The 23,862-nt window shown below is 30.2% G+C and overlaps 1 protein-coding gene across 1 annotated transcript in view; it reads right to left on the bottom strand.

Moving 5' to 3' along the window:
- LOC145255716 (transmembrane protein 132C-like) overlaps window positions 1-23,595 on the bottom strand; it is a 429,514-nt gene extending 405,919 nt beyond the window's left edge. The window contains exon 1 of the mRNA XM_080114311.1: window positions 22,701-23,595. Coding sequence (XP_079970437.1) covers window positions 22,701-22,797 — 97 coding nt within the window. The 5' untranslated portion in view covers window positions 22,798-23,595. The remainder of the gene's footprint in view (window positions 1-22,700) is intronic.
- Window positions 23,596-23,862: the final 267 nt, after the last annotated feature.

The following is a 23,862-nucleotide window of genomic DNA, read 5'->3' as shown; positions in this document are numbered from 1 at the left end:
TCATGAAGAGTCCAGAAGGGCCGAGAAGAGAAAGCACTGACCAGACTTCCACTGAAAAAGTGCAGAGAGCACTGAGGCCTTCATGTGTGCTGGTTATTGAGAGAGGTGAAGAGCACTGGAAATCTAAGGAGACTTAATGTGACTCAGATTCCAAGGAACACCACAGGTTATCAAGTCATTGTTAGTGTGTCATCGCTACTGATGGTCTGTGTGAGAACTCCTAGTGAGTGAATAAAAAATAATAACAGTGGAACCTAGTTGTATCCTTTATCTGCCATTTTATGTTCATCTGTCGTGAATACAAACAACATTATTGTAGAACCTTTGTTTAAACTGAAACTTACTTATCTAACTACTACGCTTAATTTCAGAATATATCTGGTTGGGGGGGGGGGTTGCTGTCTCCAAAACCATTGTAGGAGTTTGGAACATATTTCTATTCTATGAATGCTCAGCATAGACACAGATGCCACAATATTAATGTACCATTTCGGACAGAACAGATACTACACTTTCATCCCAGTCCAAAGGCCAAGAAAATGTATTTTAATTTGAATTTCAACGCAACAAAGAAAATGCTTTAAAATATTCTTTTTGCATCACATCTTATTCAATGGTAGTGAACAGACAAGTCCAACAGAAACATTCATTTGCTTTCTTTTAAGCCTGATTCAGTTTTTTTTTCTAGAATAGTGTCTCTCTCGAGAAATACTGTTTTTATTTGGTTAGAGCACAAAAGAAGACTAATACTCGACTTTCACTTGTAAATTTTAATTCTAGCCAGAAATTACTTGCTATTAAGCAGATTACAGCCTTCAAAATCACTTTTGAAAATCAAAGGCTTCGATGAGAACTGTTTACAGTCATCTATTTTTCAATTATTCTAGATAAAAGAAAATGGTTGTCTTGAGAAATTCAAAAGTGATGTAAACTGTTATTTCAAAATTGTAAAGTAATATTTGTTTAAAATTAAAGATGATAGGTAAAAATTGAGTATCATGGTTGATTTATGCTACTAACCTAAAGAAAAAAGGTAATATCGTATATTAAGGCCCTTAGCTAAATCCCCCCATTTGGTAAAATTAAGATTCTACTTTTTTAGACAATTACATGTGAAAAAACAAAATAGTTACATGGCAAAAAAAAACAAAAAAAAAAACAATTATTTTAGGATTTATGGTGGGGGATTAGTGTTGCATATAAATGTAACGTAATTCTAGGACAATTCTTAAGACAGTTAACCATTTTTTTGTATTTTTAAAAGTTTTTATTTTTTATTTTTTTCGCTGTGGGAGATATATCCTGCATATTTGTTTTCTTTCGATTATTAAATAACATAACAGCGGAGAGAGGTTTCTACTTTTTAAGTGATTTCATGTGATTTTACGGCTTTACCAACCACTTAGATTTATATTTAGTGATAAACTTCTCTAGAAAGCTAGGATGGTCCAGAAATAGATGGTCTTTTTATGCTAAATTTATATATGAAAACTCTGAATTCGAAAGTAATTTTTTCTTCCAACAAAATTTTCTACAGTGTTATTTATCATACGTAATCACTTAAAAAAAGGTGAAATATTATTTCTCTTTGGGGTGAGAGGGGTTTGATTCAATGGAGGCTGTGAATCTACAAATTTACCAAGACAAGAAAAAAAAATTGTTTTCATGACCCAGAATCTATTGTAGTTTATCTCGATCTCAACTTCCAATTAACTGCACATGATCAGATTTCAATTTCATTCATATCTCGTATTTAACAATATCCTACGAGTTCAACAATAAAATATCTTAATATGTCCACACACAGATTATCGCATTAGCAGCAGCAGTCAACAGCGGAGTTTATTTAGATTAGAGTCGGTTCTAAATTCATTTCAACACATTTGTTTTCTATTAATTGACTAATCTCAATTTGTGACTTTTATCTCGGGCTTAATCGGTTCGTCATCTTTCTCTCTTTTTTTTTTTTTTTTTTTTTTTTCTTAGTCATAGTTAATCTTTTAATCTCGCTATCTCAGTTGGTTTTGGATTTTGTTTTGTTTTAATCTTAATTTGTAGCAATCATAAATATTAAAATTTTTTCCTCTTACTGAAAGCCGCCCCTCTGAGTTGGTTGGGTTACACGATGTCCAATCAAAATCCTGGGCGCATTCATTTAGACTGGACCCTTTGAGATTGGCATAACAATCACATAGACCTTCTTGGCACCAACAAAGAATAATGTCTTCTCTCTTATCGTGATCAACTTGACTTCGAGCAAGGCTATCATCCACTGGAAGATATTCTGCTCGAGGACTTTTGGTGACTAAACTTTCTTACTTTCTATCACTGTGATACCGTTTTAATTTTCGGCAGCCGACACCCAATTGTGTAGGTCACTGAAATAAATATATTATTTCTTAGTTATAGAAGGATTTTGTTTTCCCTTCATTTGATTATTATTTGTTTCTTTTTAACAGAGTTTGACTGTTCTGCAGGATTTTTATTCTGTGTTTGACATTTTATGTCTAATGATCTATGATGTACAATTTTTAAAAATTTTCTCCGAATTTCCTTTAGATGTCTCTTCTTTTCTACTTTCTGATGAAGAGAGCTTTGAAGTAAACAACCTGGATTATCTCTGTTTCTTCTGGCTCTTCAAAAACGTGTATGCACGTTATTTTATTTATTTATTGAAATTGTTATTAAATCATAGAATTTAATAGAATGTAATACTTTATTATAAGTTCTATTGAATATGTTAAATATTAAATTTCAATTTACTCTTGATTATTGATTCCTATTGAAATTGATTTGAACAACCTAAAATTGCTTTTACATTATTTCATGTACATAAATAATATAGTTTAGTTTTTATCAAATCTATGCTCTTTCTATCAATTTCTTCATAAAAATTGACAAGCAACCCCTTAAAATTTCTACAATAAATGCTTGACGCAATCATTCATCGGCATTATCAAGAATCTGCAGACTAAAATATCAGCTGTCCACGACGACGAGTGTTTGGCGTTCAAGTGAATTGAATACTTCTTCGACAACAGGGCGTTTTCTTTTTGGTTCATAACACAAACGTTAAAGAATAGTAGTTTTTGTGTATTGCCTACTTTGGTTTAAGCAATTATTCTCAATGGTTGAAAATGGCACCGGATTTTACTTGATGTGAAGCATCGACGTTGTATGTTTAACAACAAAAAAATTGAAACTCAAACAAAAACACAGCTAATAAAAATATACAGATCGTTAAAAATTAAATTTTTGCTAGAGATTGATAGTTATTAGCTGTAACTATGTTTAATTTTAGATTTGGAGTTGTTAAGCATATGACGTCAAGTAAAATATGCCGCCATGTTGAATCCTTTGGGCTTACAGGACTCTGAAGGCAACGATAAAAAATCTAAAAATATAAATAAATAAACACTTAAAAATGTGTCAACTCTGAAAAGCTATGCAATCGATAGACGATTAAATTTCTTGCATTTGATAAAAGTTATATATTGTTTGTTTTCTTTGTCAACTTTTTTTCCTGTAAACGCTAAAAGAGTCACGTGCACAAATTTGAGATCCGGTGAAAAGTGTGTATTCTGCTTGCTCTATCTGGTCCACCAACAATATTCTTTAATACCACATGTGTTAGAATGCTCTATGTGCACACACTTTTTACAACCACCCCCAAAATAAGAAAATGTCTCTATTTATTTACTTCTCCATGAGAGTAAAGTTCAACAGAAAGTTGTTTTTTTAATGTGGGAAAAAAGTCCAACTTGTAAAAAAAGGGGGTATTCTGAATTGAAAACGGAAATGCATCAATAGTCATGTCAAAAAAAGGAGGAAATGTCTAGGAAGCTTCCTAACACTGAACACATGCTATAATCTAAATCATTTATTCGCATATAACCATACTTAGGGTAATGTGTAGACACAGCGGTCTAGAAAGAAAATGGTCACCGAGTTTTATGGGAAAACTGAAATTGAAAAAAATCCTTACTCCATGTATAAATTGTTAAGATAATTGTTTGTAAGGAAAGATTGCCTTGCTAAAAAAAAGGTTGTTTTTTTTTAATTACTGAATGACAAAATCCATTTTTGAACATTTCCATCTTCAACCATCAATTGACTGTGAATAACAGTTCAATAATTATGGTAAATTACAGATTTCACACCTCCAAAAATTGACTACTAACTGATGCTTGGCAATCTATTGAATCATTTAAAAATTTTCACCTGGTTTCATGACACATCAGAATATTATTTCTTCGGTCTGCACGAAATCATTTTCATATACATCATTCACAAGACTTGTTAGAGGCTAAGAAGCATTTTAAGAACTCGGTGACCATTTTCTTTCTCAACCGCTGTGTCTACACATTATACACTCGTATATCTATATATCTTCTATTATATTAAAATGAACTGTGTGTGTGTGTGTTCCCTATAGACTCGGAAGCGGTGGGCCGTTTTTTAAAAAAATGAATACAAAGGAACTTGATGTGTCTGGGAGTGTTCTTACATAGATTTTGTATCGAAATGCATCTGATAAGTATCGAAAATCGATAATAAAAAAATCCGATTAAAGAAGGAAGTCTGATTTTGACCAAATTTAACACTTTTATACAAACTAACATCAAAAGTGCATTTGAGAAGTTTTATCACCGCACAAGCAGAAAGTCTCAGCGTATAAAATCAACAGTAGGTACTTTTATAACACAGGGGCGCATTCAAAATAATTGCTTCTTTTTAAAGCACAATTGAACCATGATACTTGACTTTTGTACGTTTAACTTCAATTCAAGTGATTATGTAAAAATAATTTCATAAAATGAACAGTTGGTTCTTTGATAAGACAGGGGTGCGTTTGAAATGAATGTTTCTGTTCAGAGCACAGTTGAAACATGATACTTGACTTTTGCATTTTAAACTTTAAGTGAAACCATTATTTACAGATGATTTTATAAAATCAACAATAGATTCTCTACAGTGCAATGTAGACTACAATGTATTGTGGACTAAGTCACTGTGGAGAGACATGTGAAGCTTCCTATCGGTAAACTGCGAGGGGGGGGGATCGGTCCCTAACTAGAGCAGGCAATTAATCGATTCGATTAAAAATGTGCGCATTTTACCAATTTCGATGACAATAAAAGTATGGGAGGGTGAAACATTTGTCGATCCTCATTTAACTTCGGATAACGTCGGGTCTTCCTGCTAGTATATATATATATATATATATATATATATATATATATATATATATATATATATATATATCCAGCAAAACTGTAACTAGACGCATTTTGACCCATCCATACAAGCAGTGTTCATTCTTTCGCCATTTATCCATAAAAATGTAATTAACAAGTTTCTATTTACATGCCCCCACCCCCGCGCGAGGAAGAAGTTTAACACGGGGGGGGGGTCGGTTTTAAAAATAATCCAGTTTCGCAAAAAGTCCACTCTGGATTGGTAGCAAAAATAATTGTTCGCACTTTCTCTCTTGAATGTGAATGAGGATGCCTCGAGCGACACGCAATATAACCCACCCCCTCGAAAAGCAATGCATGGGAAGTATCCTAAAACTGAGCAGATACTACACTTTATCTTCATTCCTTTTTTTTTCTTGGGTAAACACTGGACAAGCTCAAGTTTCACAAATAAATAATACTTATACTAACAACAATACTATTGTGCTCTAAATATTTCCAAAAATAAAACCGCCAAAATTTTCTAGCCAAAAATTAAACATCTGTCGATTTTTTATGGTAGTTATGCAGTCTCCGACTCATGTAATTTTATAGATGATGTGTAATAGTTAAAGCATTGTATTAAAAAAAAAACAAAGAAAAAACATTATAACATACTGGACAAATTTACATTAAAATAAATCTAGTATTATGTATGAAATAGGAAGAAAAACTTTTTAAATTGATAAATTCACCAACGCACAACCTTCCTGAAATCTGGCGTTATCTAAGCTAAGGTTTCCCAAACTTCAGGATACTATGGAGCTCATGAGCTAACAAGATAATTCCTAAAATAAATATGAAAAACATTAATTTCAAATTTTAACACTAATTTTTTGTTTTTCATTATTCATAAACAGTTGCATTCTTAATTTTTTTTTTATTTTTCACAAACCATCCAGAAACTCTTTACACCTGTAGTTATGTATCGTATCTTTTTCCAGTAAAAAAGGTCAATAATTAAATGTTTGCAGCCATTTAATTGTTCCACATAAAGCATTTGGTTCTCTTTGTGAAAGGGCTTCCAGAGCCCCTCAGCCTCACTCACAGAGGTCCAGGGCTCCATGGAGCCCACTTCGGGAAACTCTGATCTAAGCCACTTGTTCTAGAAACTTGGAAAGGAGACTGCTCAAGACATAGTGAAAATAAGTAGTTATATAAGAGTTATATAAAACAATTAAAATTTTATAAAAAAAATATTTATTTCACAACATAATTCTTTTGTTTTCGTAACATATCAAAATCACTTTTTTAAATATTTTTCACTTCGTCTTAACCAGCCTCCCTTCCAAGTTTTTAGAACAAGTGACTTAGATCAAATCCATTGCCAGAAAGAACCATGTGTTTGCTAATTTATTAATTTAAAAAGTGTTTTCCCATATTTCATACATATTATTAACTTGATTTTAATGTCTTTTCTTGTTCTGCATTTTTAAACCAAAAATACAATTTTTTAGCTACTGCATATTATCTTTCTAATAAAATTAGATGGATCAGATTTATTTGTTTTTGTCATTTTAATCTCATCGGTGTTTATTTAGAATTAAATCTATTTTTAAAACAAAAGTACAAGAAATCTTTTAACAAAAAATTTACGATGTGCGTACCCGTCACGGAACAAATGTCATATTCCAAAAATCACGTAAATTGATCAAGTATTTTTTTTAACTAAGAAAATCTAATGTATGCGTATTCGAGATGTTATGTCTTTATCCGCCATATTTTATAAGAGGAAAACAACTCAATTCGAACTAATGACTACAATTTCCTATTAAAATCGCTACAAAAATCGTAAAAATGATTTTCTATATTAAAAATACATCTGCTAAATCAATTGACGTGATTTTTGGAATATGACATCTCCGTTCTGTAACGGGTACGTACATCATAAAGATTTTTCTGCAATTTATTTTTTTTTTTTAAATAGGTAAATAAGCACTATCCTATCTTCCGAAATGTGCACCTTTATTTGACATTGGATGAAAAAAAAAAAATAAAACAGTCGACAAGTAGTCTTACCATTCCTTCACCTTTTCGCTCAAAGAAGACGGCCTATTTTATGTGGCACAATTTCCCTCATAAATTTGGTATTGTTGTTAACTATAACTTAACAGATCAAAACAAAGTAAAGTACTTATTAGATAAATACGTTCTTGTAAAATGTAATTATACTGTTAACATAGTTAAACCTAGAAGAAAAACTCGCCACAAATTAAGAGTGCAAAGACCCAAACATCCAAAAATAGCCTTCTTTCTCCACAATGAAAACATGTCGGCTACTAGAGAGAAAGGCTTCTTTTGCGATAGAAAGAATCAAAATCAAAATAGGCTTTTGAACGAAACACTTAATTTATAAAATAGTCGTTATTATCTGTATTTGGCTGCGTTTTCTGTCATGACAACAGTTGGCGTCAATTTCAGAGATCAAGTGGTAGCAAGTTTAATCCCTTAATCGATACTTACAAAAGCTTAACAGCTTTGTTGGCTGATAATATTTTTAATTATTAGAAACAGTAAAATGAAGTTTCTTTTGTTTAAAAATATCAAAGTGATGGAAATTTATTTTTACTTTTTATTTCAAGCTCGGATGGTGTATAATGAAGCGGTTGGCCCTCAAAATGGCTATCAAATTGTATAAACTAGTTTTGTATGTTTTTTTTGCAACTGTAACAGGGTAAATTAACCCATCGTGTAAATTTGTACAGTGTGCAAATATTAATTTGTTTGATTTTTGCGGATTTTTTTCTATTAGTTTTTTTCATATTGAAAAATAATTCGCAAAAATAAGAATATAAATTGATATTTTCAAAATAAAAACAGAAGAAAAAAAATAAAGCAAAAAAAGATTAATATTTGCACAGTGCACACTTAGACTTTGACCTGTCACCGCTGCGAATAAAAAACCTAGGCGATAAACTTTGGCAGTCATTGGGGGGTGGGGGGCAGCAAATCGCTTTTTATGCAAGGAAAATTACTTTTTACATGATTATGACGATCAAGAAAGGTCTCACGAATAGTATTGAACTTTGAAGATCATATAGTTTTTAGTCTTGTGTTCAAATTAAGTCAGGATATGCAATGGCAACAATTATGTGGAGTTTGAATACTGGCGTTGAATTAGTATATTCAACGCCAGCAAATAAATATGGATTATTCAGAAAAGTCCATATTTATTTGTCTTCTCGTAAGGACAGAGTTTAAAACAAAGTCCGTTTTTAATCTGGGAGTAAAATTCCGCTCCCTGAAATGGACATCTTATATTGAGACAAAAATGAAAATGGCCTCAGTCTAGAAGAATTTCTTCACTGACTGAGCACAAAAAAATAAAATGTAATATCAGAATCGATAACCTACTTGGACTAAGTATGCAGATACTTTCAACATTTTAGTATAAGAATGAATATAAGACGGCAAATGGCAGTTCACTCGATCTTCCTGATTTCCTGTTAAGCATAATAATTGGAAAAAAACGACCAACTGCAAAAAACTGTCATAACAAAATCGGAAAATGTTTTGTCGTTGCATTTTCTTATTACAAATTTTATTAGCAATTTTTTGTTTATTCTTATTACAAATTTTATTAGCAGTTTTTTATTTATTCTTATTACAAATTTTATTATTAGCAATTTTTTGTTTATTTTTTTACAAATTTTATTAGCAATTTTTTGTTTATTCTTATTACAAATTTTATTATTAGCAATTTTTTATTTATTCTTATTACAAATATTATTAGCAATTTTTTGTTTATTCTTATTACAAATTATATTATTAACAATTTTTTGTTTATTCTTATTACAAATTTTATTATTAGCAATTTTTTATTTATTCTTATTATTAGCCATTTTTTATTTATTCTTATTACAAATTTTATTATTAGCAATTTTTTGTTTATTCTTATTACAAATATTATTAGCAATTTTTTGTTTATTCTTATTACAAATTTTATTATTAACAATTTTTTGTTTATTCTTATACAAATTTTATTAGCAATTATTTGTTTATTCTTATTACAAATTTTATTATTAGCAATTTTTTATTTATTCTTATTACAAATATTATTAGCAATTTTTTGTTTATTCTTATTACAAATTATATTATTAACAATTTTTTGTTTATTCTTATTACAAATTTTATTATTAACAATTTTTTATTTATTCTTATTACAAATTTTATTATTAGCAATTTTTTGTTTATTCTTATTACAAATATTATTAGCAATTTTTTGTTTATTCTTATTACAAATTTTATTATTAACAATTTTTTGTTTATTCTTATTACAAATTTTATTATTAACAATTTTTTGTTTATTCTTATTACAAATATTATTAGCCATTTTTTGTTTATTCTTATTACAAATTATATTATTAACAATTTTTTGTTTATTCTTATTACAAATATTATTAGCAATTTTTTGTTTATTCTTATTACAAATTATATTATTAACAATTTTTTGTTTATTCTTATTACAAATTTTATTATTAGCAATTTTTTATTTATTCTTATTACAAATATTATTAGCCATTTTTTGTTTATTCTTATTACAAATTTTATTATTAACAATTTTTTGTTTATTCTTATTACAAATATTATTAGCAATTTTTTGTTTATTCTTATTACAAATATTATTAGCCATTTTTTGTTTATTCTTATTACAAATATTATTAACAATTTTTTGTTTATTCTTATTACAAATATTATTAGCAATTTTTTGTTTATTCTTATTACAAATTATATTATTAACAATTTTTTGTTTATTCTTATTACAAATTTTATTATTAGCAATTTTTTATTTATTCTTATTACAAATATTATTAGCCATTTTTTGTTTATTCTTATTACAAATTTTATTATTAGCAATTTTTTATTTATTCTTATTACAAATATTATTAATAATTTTTTGTTTATTCTTATTACAAATTTTATTATGAGCAATTTTTTATTTATTCTTATTACAAATATCATTAGCAATTTTTTGTGTTTGTAAATAATAAGATATGTTTGTTCCTATTTACAATGTCTCCCCACGGGACAGAGTTAGACACCAGGGTCGTTTTTTAATGTGGAGAAAGGAACAAAAATAAAAATTGTCTCAGTCGTGAAGGATTTCTCCTCCACTGACAGAGAACACGAAATTGAAGTGCAGCATCTGAAAAAAAGTTACTACACTTTGATCTTGTCCCGAAAGCCAAATAAATAAAAATAAGATATGTTTATTGTAGTTTAATAAACATATTTTTAGATAAATAGTTTATTATATTGTATTTTTACACAAATAATATATATATATATATATATATATATATATATATATATATATATATATATATATATATATATATATATATGATTTAAATGAAAATATATTTCTTACAAATATTTTATATTAATATTTTTACAAAACTAAATTCTTTTCTGTTCTGACACATTTTTTATTGGCAATTACGCAATGTCGTGCTAACTCAAGGTTTCAAAATTGTCATGAGTTTGCTTAATTGAACGCAACTTTAATGAAAAGACTAAACATGTCTTAAAGGGAAAAATCAAGATAAATAAAAGTAGTTAAATTATTTAAGAAATCGATTTCTTTTAGTATTGAAGAAAATTTCAATAACTAATTTCCTATATCGTTTTTGTTGTTTTGTTTTTTTTATCCATAAATCTGACGCAAACAAGAGCGAATTATATTTTAACAAATTTGATAAAAATGGGTCACCATGGAAAGTTCGGAAAATGTGGGACGTGTCTGTGGTCATCCTTTGTTTATCTTATTCTTAATTAGACGTATTTTGACCCCATTCGCTTGAGCCATGGCAGTCATAAAAATAAGTAACTTACGATCATGACGCCGAAGAAGCAGTGTTCGTTTTTTTCAGCATTGGCCAATCATTTCAAGTCCAGCCATATTTACTCTATGAACTAGCATACTTTATATATCTACAGTGGGTTAAATTCAGTGTTATTTATAAAAGAATAGCAGGACTAACCAGCGTTGCCCGCGCCATAAAAAAAAGAAAATGTACTTGCGTTTGACTACACTTGTTGATTTCTACTGTGCAATAATTTATATCCGTTTTCAATAGATACGGGCAAAAATAGACGGATAAAGCTAGGGGGTGACTTAGTTTTGAAAGCCAATTTATCATAATTTTTTTGTAGGTGTCTGAATACTTTTTGATTGTATTAGAAAAATTAGAGACTAAAGTTAATTTCCTAAAGGAAAAAAAATATTTGTACACGTGAAAAAAAAAAAAAGTTATGAAAAATGTTTTCACGGCGAGCTAACCAATTCAACTAAATTTTGAAGTTAAATAAATTCATTGTAAAACTCCTTTAAAATATAAATATTAGTTTTCTAGGTCTATTTCAAAGATGATTAAAGTCCTAAAATATTGAATTAAATAAAAAAAAAAACACCTTGTTTGTACAAAAATAGCTTAATTAGCCCTCATTAAGTTAGTTTTCATTTTTATTTAATTATTGTTCGAGATTATGTAAAAATGTTACACCGAAAGTTTCACATTCATGTGTGCAAGGAAATTATTAAAATCTTGCATATAAAAATTATGCGAAATTTGTAATTAAAAAAAAAAAGTAGAAATATTTTTGCTATTATAATTTTTTTTGTGTGAAAATATTAAATAAACAATTCTTAATTCAATGGTAATATCGGTAGTTCGAGAAATTCATTTTTCTTCTTGTTATATCGAAGTCATTAATACAGACTTTAAGGGCTTTTATTGTAATGTTCCTGTAAAAATTAAATAATTTTTTTAATTGTTGTATTTTACAATGTTTTATTTTCATAAAAAAAGCAAAAATAAATTCTTTCATTTTTCATTTCATTACTACAGAAAATTATAACTTTAATAAAGGTATTTTTTGTTTAAACAAAATAATACATTTCCACTAAGATTTAAATAAAAATAATACGTTCATTATATTCTCTGATCATTTTTTTATATATAATATATAAATATTTATATATATATATAAATACTGAAAATTTCATTAAAATTGTTTAATTTCCCGATCTTTGGTGAATTTTTAAGTAAAGGTAGGGGTCAAAATGTTTATACATTTTGACCATCGGCATTCATTTTGCTCGTACCTAGTTCTCAAAAATCCAATGATGTCGGCCTCCTGCTACGAATTCGGAATAGGTGCATGTGTTCTAGAAAAAAATTTAAGCTGTTACGATTAAAAAAAATTGTGATTTACATAGGTAGTATTCATGCATTTAATATTAATCTGATCTTTAAATCAACCCTCAGCTAAATCAACCGCTGATAAAAAAAAAAAAATTGATTTTTGTTTTAATTTAACTATTTTTACTGTGTAATAACTTATATCAGCTTGTTAAAAAAGTAAAAATAAAAATAAAAAAAAGCGAAACGTCCGTTGTAAAATGGGCGAACGCATACACAAAAACAAATGAACGCTGAAATCTAGGTGGAAAAAATAAATATTTTATTCTAAATTTCATATATTATGCGTCCGAGTGTGTGCTCTACAAAACAGCACCAGAGTCATTTTTATCTGCTTTAGATTTTAAAAGTTTTAGCGAGACATACAAACATAGATACATACATACATACATACATACATACATACACACTACAAACATTTGCCCTTTATATATAGATGTTTTCTCAATGAAATTATCAATAAAAAATGAAAAATACTACACTTTGAAGTAATGTGTAGACACAGCGACCTAGAAAGAAAATGGCTGCTGAGTTGTTAGAATGCGCTCAACAAGTCTTGTAAATGATTATGACAATGATTTCATGCGGACTGAAGAAATAACGATATTCCAACTTGTTATGAAGCTGACTGGCAATTTAGAAATGATTTTCAGTGGATTGCTAAGTATCTATTAATAGCCAATTCGTGGAGATGTGGAGTTTGTAATTTACCATGCACGTTGAACCGTTATTCGCAGTCAATTGATAGTTGGAGATAGAAACGTTCAAAAGATAGATTTCGTCGTTCAATACGAAACAAACTATTTTTTGATGTTGTTGTTTTTTTTTTGTTTGTTTGTTTGTTTTTTTTTGTTGTTTGTTTTTTGTTTTTTAGCAAATAAGTAGTAATAAGCAACAATAATTTCCAGGAAAACAAATACAGAATAAAATAATTATGATAAAATCACATATTATTTTGGATAATGAAAAGTATATAATGATTTTGAAAACATTTGTTTTTAAACTACTAATCAGAAGGATGACGTCATTATTGACGGAAATATAAAAATAGTAAATTATTATTTTTAACACTAACTCCAATCATGACGGGATTTGTGTCATCAGCGTTTTAACTTGGATTAAGTGAAGTGTATTAAGATGTCAGACGAATGTTTTAAAACGGAAGTGTGTAGACATAAGGGTATACATTTCTTGTTTTGGTTGGAAATAGAGCATCTTAGAGAATGATAAACAATAAACGTTTACCCGGGTTTTTTTTTCAGAGAACTTCAAACGAGTGATTCGTTTCTCTTAAGATTCTTATACTCGTCCTCTTTAAACGCAATTGTTTCGATCTCTCTTGCATTTGGTTCAACAGGTATATTCGCCAGGTAGTTTTTCAAATTCTTTTTTATGAGCCTGGTTGATCTGTTGATTACTGGATGATCTTCCTAAGATTCCAGTTTCTTTTAATGTCGTACGTAATACATTGTTGTTTAGTTCTCTCTCTCTCTCTCTCTCTCTCTCTCTCTCTCTCTCTCTCTCTCTCTCTCTCTCTCTCTCTCTCTCTCTCTATGTCGGAATCATATCGTTCACTGACTTCAACTAAGGTTGCTACTTTATGCTTCTGGTCCCATATCGATTCGTCAGTTTTAACAGCTGTATGTAGCTGAAGGGATTGCATAGTTATAGTGAATTTTGCGTGACTTATTTCCATCCATTATTTTTATGTATGTTCCCAGAACTGGGTGTTTATTTAAACAGGTGGTCCGGTGGAGATATGTACACACTCCACTGTGTCGTATTATATAGTAGCTGTTCAACGTCAGGTGGTTCACATTTCTCCACTTCTGTGTGTCAGAATATTGTCGTTGCTAAAAAGTTAATGTAGAAATGAATTATGAAATTACAATATAAGGCGCTTCTACACTATTGGGACGAAATTTAAATAGAATTTGATGAAAACGATCGTAAGACACAGGAAAGTTCAAAAGGGGGGTAATTTTCTGTTTTGATTAAAACAAGATGGCGGCAATTTTTCACCTGCTAACACGATTAAAGTTGTTTTGTTTAATAATTCAGTAATATTCAGGTAATTTCAACTGCATAATTTGGAAGCTACCATTATAACATATTAGAATTGACAAAAAAAAAATCAGTTGAAACCATTGTTTTTTTTTTTTTTGTTTTTTTGAAAACTCCATTTATCGACTAAAAAATCTCGTCCCAACCATGCAGAAGCGCCCAATTTAATTTAGCGCGTTTTTGCATATAGTAGTTGCGTGATTATCTTTTAACAAACTAAGGTACTTAACATCCTCTGCTAAATCATCCGAAAATGAGATTCTATTTTTTAGACGATTACGTGTGAACGCCCTGAAAAAACTTGGGGGAAAGAATTAAAAAAAAAAAAAAAAATGACAATTATTCTAAAATAATCCTCGATTTTTTAACTATTCTAGAGTTTTAGAACATTTATTTTTTAAAAGCTATGGTAAAATAAATTTGGTTCACACAAAAGTTCTAAAAAATTAAAATGGTCCAGAAACCGAGGAGTCATTTTACATTAAATTTAGATAGGAAACTGATCCCCTACTCTAAATTCTTTATTTCTTCCTTCCATCAAGTTTTTTGGAGCGTTTACACGTAATCATATAAAAAAAAAAAGTAAAATCTTATTTCATTTGGCCGTGCAGGGGATGGGGAGTTAGCACAGAGTTTTAATCTAAAAACATATCAAAAATAAAATGATCATATGACGATATTAATTCTAGATAAATATTAGCGTAATCAATAATAAAAAAAAAAATGTTGCTTCTTCCTTAAAACGGATCGGGAGGGGGAGAACAAATGTTTCGAATGTAAAAGAAAAAATGACGCAACTTCAACACGTTAAAATGCAGATAGGTTAGATTGGTGTAAATTTAGGGGGGGGGGCGTAAATAAATCAAATAATCCGATGTCTGCACTGAACACTTTTGTTTACACGCGAACTTAAACCTACCCCCCCCCCCGGCCATTTATGAACATGCGCACGCACGGATGAGGATTATACTAATCACTACTTAAATGAACCCTTATCTATCCGTAACACCATTTTTGTTAGATCATTTTATCAGCTGTCCTGCTGTACAAGCGTGACAGGTCCCTTGCCTTTAAGTTGGTTGGCCGTTTTAGTTGAACTTGCACTCATACTAAAGCGAGCGCACACATTAGGTTCATCTGCGGACGTACAACTCTCTACCACCCACCACATATACACATACACCGGAAAATGTAATAATTTGGGTGATATTTCCATTTTCATGTCGTGGTTTTCACCGTTGCCATTTCACAAAATTATTTCTTTTAAAATCAAGATTCGCAATGTTACATCGATATGTGCTGTGGCTGTTTTACGAGTACTTCCACGGATATGCAATTGTATCCCCTGCTCAACGTAAATAAATACTCCCAACTCACTTGACTCGCAACAAAATTCCACTCCTTTACTGTAAAAAGTCCTAAAATGTCGGATTAAAAAATAATATTTTTTTTTAACTCTAATAGCTTCTTTCCTCAGACTACTTGCATTTGGAATTCTGAGAATTCAATTCTCCTACCGTGCCCCAGGTTATTTCCATATAAATCGTGTCCCTGTCACGGTAGTCTCTTATACTTCGGTGGCAATATGCCTTTTTGTTGTTGGCTTGAATAACAAAAATATATAAAGGAATCCAAGCGTTGATTTGGTTTAATGTTTTGAAAATATGAAAATTTGGTTTAATGTTTTGAAAATATGAAAATTTGGTTTAATGTTTTGAAAATATGAAAATTTGGTTTAATGTTTTGAAAATATGAAAATTTGGTTTAATGTTTTGAAAATATGAAAATTTGGTTTAATGTTTTGAAAATATGAAAATTTGGTGGATTACAGCAGTCATAAACAAAGATTTATTTTCTCTCATGAATCAATGTCCATGCTAAGCTATTTGGCCACACACTGACCAATCAGTTTTCCCCTTCCCCCCGAGGAACTTCTTTATCCCCTTTGGGAATCACGGTTGATTAACAGAGAGAACACGGCAAGTATCTGCTGGGCGCTCGCTCCACCTCCTGTGTTAAACGATTTTCGCCTGAAGATAACTTCTGGTCGACCTTCGGCAGCCAAAGAAGTTTTAACTTCTCATTTTTCTCACGCGGACACTGAACAAATTTCTGCACTGAAATAAACCCTTTCGTTGTTTTGTTGTTTACTATTTATTGGGATGCTATTACACGCCCCTAAAACGCATATATATATATATATATATATATATATATATATATATATATATATATATATATATATATATATATATATATATATATATTTCCCCTTTAATAAATAGAAATTCTTAAAGTTGATCACTGTCTAGGAAACTGAAAAAGTCGATCAACTAGATTTGTGTGCGAGATCGTGACTTACTGTTACTTGAACTCTCTAAGATCATCTGTATTAAACATTAAGCTTCACTAATGTGAAACTTTCCCTTCATTTTGTGACGGTGAATGGTTGCCCTGGGATATGTTCCTTGCTAATGAAATCAGGTGGCTTCAATGGCGAGGTTCGAATCATTATTATCCACATACGACGCATACATTTCATCCTTGCAGAATCGTCAAGATAAAGATAACTATTCAGCGACTAGCATGGTTCAAACCTTGGTATATGATTATTCCAAAACATGTTTCGTGTTACTTAACACTCACCAGTGTGGATGATTTGAATCCCGGATTATTTCGAACTCTAGCTTCTTATCACGAAGCCATCATTAGACGTTACGATCACACTTTCTAACCACGGCCCTCTGTGTTTATTACTATATTCGGCACTCTTTATCTATTCTTTACCCACACATAGTCTCAGTCTTAGTCTCAGTCTCTCTCTCATTTCTTAACATGTCACAAACTAAATGTTTCAACAAACTCACTTGAAATTTTCTAATACACTGCACATCACACTAACTAAATGTTACTTAACCTTTCACCATGTACGCTATTTTCTTTGGCATTCAGATCATTTCTTTTTCAGTGTCTCTCTCCACAAGTTCCTAAATATCCCGTTCGTATTTGCCTAAAGTGAGAAATCTCCAGCCACCATGGACGGATATACACTCCCGCCTCCCCCGCGTGTGTATAAATTAGGTACGCGCCAAATGAATGCCGATGCTCAAACTGTATAAACATTTTGACCCCTCCCTTTACTTAAAAATTCACCAAAAATCAGGAAATTAATCAATTTTATATAAATTTTCAGTATTTATCAAATAATGAATACATTATTTTTACTTAAACTTTAGTGGAAGTGTATTATTTAAACAATAAATACCTTTACTAAAGCTATGATTTTTGGTAGTAAAAAACGAAATAATTTATTTTTGCTTTTTTTCTGAAAATAAAGCATCGTAAATTGTAACAATTAAAAATATATATTTCATTTTTACGGGATCATTACGAAAAAAAAAAACCTTAAAATCCGTATTAATGAATTCGATATAACTCTTCTATCTCCCTTTAACTACATGACGTCATTTTCAGACAGCCTTTTACATTCTGAAATTATAATACATGTGACGAGGACTTTGTTTTTTTTTTGTTTTTTGCGGTCGAACGAAACGAGAATATCTCGATTTTGGGAGCTAATTAAACTATGTTTTGTACAAACAAGGTGTTTTTTTTTTTTTTTTTTTAATTATTATTATTATTATTATTATTATTATTATTATTATTATTATTATTATTATTATTTAATTCAATTCAATATCTTAGGACTTTACTTTACTAATTATCTTTGAAATAGACCAGAAGGATTTTTACAATGAATTTATTTAACATCCACATTTAACTGAATTAGTTAGCTCGCCATGAAAACATTTTTCATAACTTTTTTTTTTTTTTTTTTCACGTGTACAAATATTTTATTCCTTTTGGAAATTAACTTTAATCTTTCAAATACAATCAAAAAATAGTCGGAAACCTACAAAAAATTATGATAAATCGGCTTTCAAAACCATGTCCCCCTATCTTTATTCCACCATTTTTGCTAGTACCTTATGCGTGCTTATAAAGGAATTTAAACTGTGTTAATGATCGACATTCCTTAACTCTTCCATGCGTATTGTTGTTCTATAACAGTAAATAGAAAAGTTGTCATAAATTATAATTTTAATTTGACCAATCAGAATTTTGTTTTGTGAGAATCAGGAACATTGAAGAATACGTTCTGCTTAAACATTATCAGAATCCGCTAGTTTTTCAGCTGGCGAACCGCGACTGGAAAATCGGTGACTAATGTTCTCGAAGAGGGTGAATTTTAATCGGAAAGTTAAAATATTCTGATATGGAGTCATCAAGTAAATAAATTAAAATCTGACATGTTCAGTTGAGATTGATTTACATAGGATTCTCTCTTCAAATTTTATAGAAACTTTTCTGATTTAGCGCGCTACATTCTGATTGGTTATAAAGACGCGTAGGCGTCCGATGGGGGCATGCGCACATTCATTATAGAATTTGTTATTGACATGTAAACTACTTTGTTGCTGTTCGTCATCAACAACAATAACGACGGCAGCGACAACGACAGTAAAAGTACCGACAAACATGAGTAAGAAAAAAATGGATGCATTTATAAAAATATGCATCGAAGAATCAAGATTAGTAAAAACAAGTCGGATTCTAACTACAGGTAACACAAAAATGGCCTCTCTCTCATACACGCGCGCGCGCACACACACACACACACACACACACACACACACACACACACACACACACACACCGGCGGTGAATATCTAAAACAATTTTGTCTATAATTAAATAAGTATCCAGTGATTCTGAGTGAAAGTATTAGGACTTCTGACTGTGAGAGTTAGAACTCCTCCGCCTCCCTTTATTTATGACTGATTAATAAAAAGTCAAATCATTGAAAAAACAGATTTTTATGTAACGTGTATAAATTATTTTAAAGGGCTATTAATCACGAAAGTACAATGGGTGTGGTTGTTTTAGAAGAACAGTTATTTTGAATTAATACCCAATGTTAAATATACTGTTGAGAAATTAGTAAAAAGAAACGTTTTGCTTTGTTTTACAAACTAATTTGTGATGTATTTATATTTAAAGAAAAATATCTAATATAAATTTTAAGCCCCTAAAGTTCGAATAAATTACCGATTATGTGTCAATTAGTAATTTTAGTCGCAAATAACTGCTTTCATCGGCATAAGTATATACGCAAACTTGAAAAGTTTCGAAACTTTATCAAGTCTTTTATTTATTTATTTTTTATTTATTTATTTATTTTAATGCAAATGAGTAGATAAGCAAAAATGAATGGTTTGGGGCGAATTGTCCAAGTGTGTTGGTTAGCTGATGTCGGTAATGATTACCTAATTTCTTACACGGTCAAATGGTCCACAGTGCATTCCTATACCATCTGTTTGGTAGATGAAGAATTATTACATATGTTTATTCATATCACAGTAAAAACTTGTGCTATAATGGAGAAGGGTTATAAAACCAAAGATCGGTATCATCTTTATCACGAACAGATTTTGTTGTTGTTGTTGGTGGTGGTGGTGGTGGTGGTGGTGTTGTTGTTGTTGTTGTTGTTGTTTTGACATAAAATGACATAATTATAGCAAAAGAATAAAATTCCAGCCTTGTCTATTCGATTTGGATATATACAACAGTAACAATGCCAAGGAAAAAAAAAAAACAATGGTTGTTGGCGCATAAAAAAAGTAGATAAGTAGGGAAAGATGTCGTGGTTAGGGTTCCGATTCCAAAAACAGTAAACGCGCTCTACAGCAAAACAGAAAACACATTCAAGGGTTCTTTTCTAGAATAGTGGCGCTATTATAGTATAGAAATATTGGTGCTTGTTAAGATAGAGTCGACAGGTCGATTTTTTAAAATATTTTCCACATGACAATTAAGTACTGTTGTTTTTGCTTAAAACTACCTATTTAAAAAATCGATCTTTGGAGCTATTAAAAAAAACTAAATTGCAGAAAAATATTTATGATGATGTGATGTACTGATGTAGTACATCACATCATCATCATAAAGATTTCTGTGACATGTACGTACATACGTACATGTCACAGAACGAAGATGTCATATTCAAAAAATTATGTACATTGATCAAGTAGTTTTCCCATTTCGAAAATCATGTTTTAATGATTTTAATAGCAAATTGTAGCCGTAACAAGGCTGATTTTCATCTCGATAGTTCGAATTGAGTTGTGTTTCTTTATTTATAAAACATGGCTGATCAAAACATAACGTATGTATTAGTAATACATTGTATTACTTAGTCATAAAATTTAATTTTCCAAGTTAAAAAAAATACTTGATTGATTTACGTAATTTATGGAATATGACATCTTTCCGTGACAGCATTAAGTTTTTAAAAGATTTTTTTGTTTGTTTTTTTGAAAAAAGATTTAGTTCTAAATAAGCGCCATACTGTTTGCTTTCATTTAGGGGTCAATAAACAAAATCATACTGTACTTTAATTCAAGCTAGAAATTATTTTCGCATTAACAATTTAAAGGTTTGAAAATCACTTGCAAATTTCCAACCACGAAGAAATCGTTATTTTGACAAGTTTTTAAAAAGAGCTTAATGGTTATGTTCCTATATACTTGTCTCCCGACGAGAGAAAAATCAAACGTAAAAATGAAAATCCAATCCTCCAAAAAGGGGCATTCTGGATTGGGACAAAAATTTAAAAAATGCCTCAGTCCAGAAGGAGTTCTCCGCTGACCGAAAACAGAAAGATGAAGTAGAACAAATAGTGCACTTTGTTAAGATCATTTATGTTTATGTTGCAAACTCCGGTATTTGAAAGTGATTTTGAAGCCTTTAAATTGTCAGATAGTAAGTAATTTCTGGCGAGATTAATGTTTATGTGTACGGCAATTCCGATTAAAAATTCATATTTATTAGTTCTAGAAAATAATCCTTTTTAAGAGAAAGAAGGGGTTAATTTATTTTATCGTAATAAAAGATTTATGTTTTCAAAAATAAAGTTCCAATTTTAAGGATCGATGAATTAATGTAATCAAGTTGTAGTGAACTTACACTTGTCTCTTCGATTTCAGACGTGGTGCCCCAAGATTAAAAAGAAAAGATATGCTATTGCTGCCATTGTATACATTTTCTGTTTGTAATGAAGGAATGACAAGAAGATCGAAAGTTCGATTAAAAACAAAAAAAAAAAAAAAAAAAAAAAAAAAAAAAAACCGGTATTCAATCAAATAAATATCTTAATTTCCTTTTTCATCTTTTTCTTATTATTCGGCTCTGTTGAATTAATGGACAGCATTTAAGCATTACTGCACGTACAATGTTTTAGATAATAGTGTTCATATTTACTTGCCTCCCTACAAGGACTGGATTAGGTTTTTAATATGGAGAAATCCAGTTCCCTTAATAAAAAAAAAAAAAAAAAAAAAAAGGCATGCTGGATAAAAAAAATTGCCTCAGTCTAGAAGAATTTCATCTCCACTAACAGAGGACAGTCAAAAGGAAATGTAGTATCAGAAAAAGATAGTTGCGGATAAATATATAATTCAGAGTAAATAATCAACATCTTAATTGAAAGTTCTTTAAAAAAATAGTTCCAGAAAACTGATCGCAAGATTTTTCAAAAGATGTTGGGGGGGGGGGGCGTAAATATATAGTTTTCTTAATTTTTTATTTTTATTTTTTAACTATTTGCATGCATACATACAAGTTTTTTTTTGTTTTGTTTTGTTTTGTTTTTGTTTTTTTGCTTTGTTTTCGAGATTAACATTACGTTATTTTCTTTCAAATATAAGAAAATTGTAATTGATAAATAATAAATTAATTAATTAATAAATAATAATAATAATCGGAAATGATTATACATAAATCAGTTTCACTGAAAATGCTTCTCATTTAGGCCAACAGTACCATTTTAAGGGTCGACAATGAATGAATGACCAATAACCGAATCACGGACGGCATTGGTTTTACTTTTCTTTGATTTAGAAGTGGAAACATGCTTGAAAGATGGTACGACATGGTGCCAATTTGAAAATAAATGCCAAATAAATGGTATACATTTTCTTTTCGTGTATATTTCATGAATGGTGATGAATCTAACCAAACATAAAATACGGAACATGAAAGAGAAAGTGGCATGATTAATTAATTAAATAAATGCTGATTTATTTTATTTTTAAATTTAAAAATAAAGTCAATTTTGTTTTAAGTTTTTACTTACCTCCGTAAGTCAAAAATCCAATAAGTATGAAAAAAAAGCCAGCCTTGCTGTCACCACAGCCACAGCGGTTTGTAAACCAGCTGTGAGTCTTTGCCATTACTAACTGACGTTCTTTGTGGTAAAAAAAAGAAAAGGGTTCGATGCATCTACATGGGTAAGTAAATCCCAAGGAACATCCGCCTGTTTTGGTGTCAAAGAAAAATCTGAAGAAAAAAAATGTAATCTTAAAACCCCAAAACTGCCTTCAAACAGTCTATGTAGTGTTATTGTACACTTTCTGTGGAGGCAAATGTATTTTCTTTAAAAACAATCACGTTTTAAAGTATTATTATTCCTTTTTGTGTACTGTTTTCACGGGTGAAAATTATATTTTCCAATTATTAATTAATCTTGTGTTTTCTCGCTGTATCTTTCTCATAGATGAGAAGATATTATTCGACGACAGTTCGTTTCGCCAACTATTTATTCTCTAGCTGCGAGCGGGTGCTTTTACGGAGACGAGGCAAGAGAACGAGGGGGGAAGGTAGAGGGATGGTCGGTAGCAAGCAATAGTCGTCGCCCGATGATGATGATGATGATGATGATGATGATGATGATGATGATGATGATTGCAAGCACGCACCACCATTGGCATCATCAACAGCTTAGCTTTCTTCTTCATCACGACTACAACAAACACGCGCACACACAAAGCTCATTCATTCCATTCACAATTTGCCAAGGAAGCCCACAAGTTTTATTTGCCATTTATCTCATATCATTTGTTATCATACTTATAAGAAAGTGTGTGACTGTTCCCATTTTATAAAGCACTTAAAACTAAAAGAAACCCTGATTACAATTACACAGCAACAGCAATAAATGAAGGAACTATTTTTTTTTATACTCGTGCTTTTCTGGTTAATGCGGGTGTTGTGATGCGGCTATGTCACATGATAACAAATTTTGCAATTTCATTGGTCGTAATGATTGTATATAAAACATGCCAATGCTTTAGTTTCGGTGAGCTTTCTCACTTGGTCGATGCTGTGTTGTCTAATTGCATGTTTCCACAACACTACTCTGTTGTCAAGACGATATAGAGTCGGGGGTTATTTTTGCTTCTCCTTGTCACATCCAAATACCTAAACATTTGAATGGGCGTTTAGTTTTAGCTGTGCTT

This window comes from Euprymna scolopes, chromosome 31, assembly GCF_053919585.1.
Source record: "Euprymna scolopes isolate OS-2025 chromosome 31, ASM5391958v1, whole genome shotgun sequence".
NCBI lineage: Eukaryota > Metazoa > Mollusca > Cephalopoda > Sepiida > Sepiolidae > Euprymna > Euprymna scolopes.
Note: the sequence above shows the minus strand (reverse complement) of the source record. Positions and strands in the feature narration are given on the sequence as shown.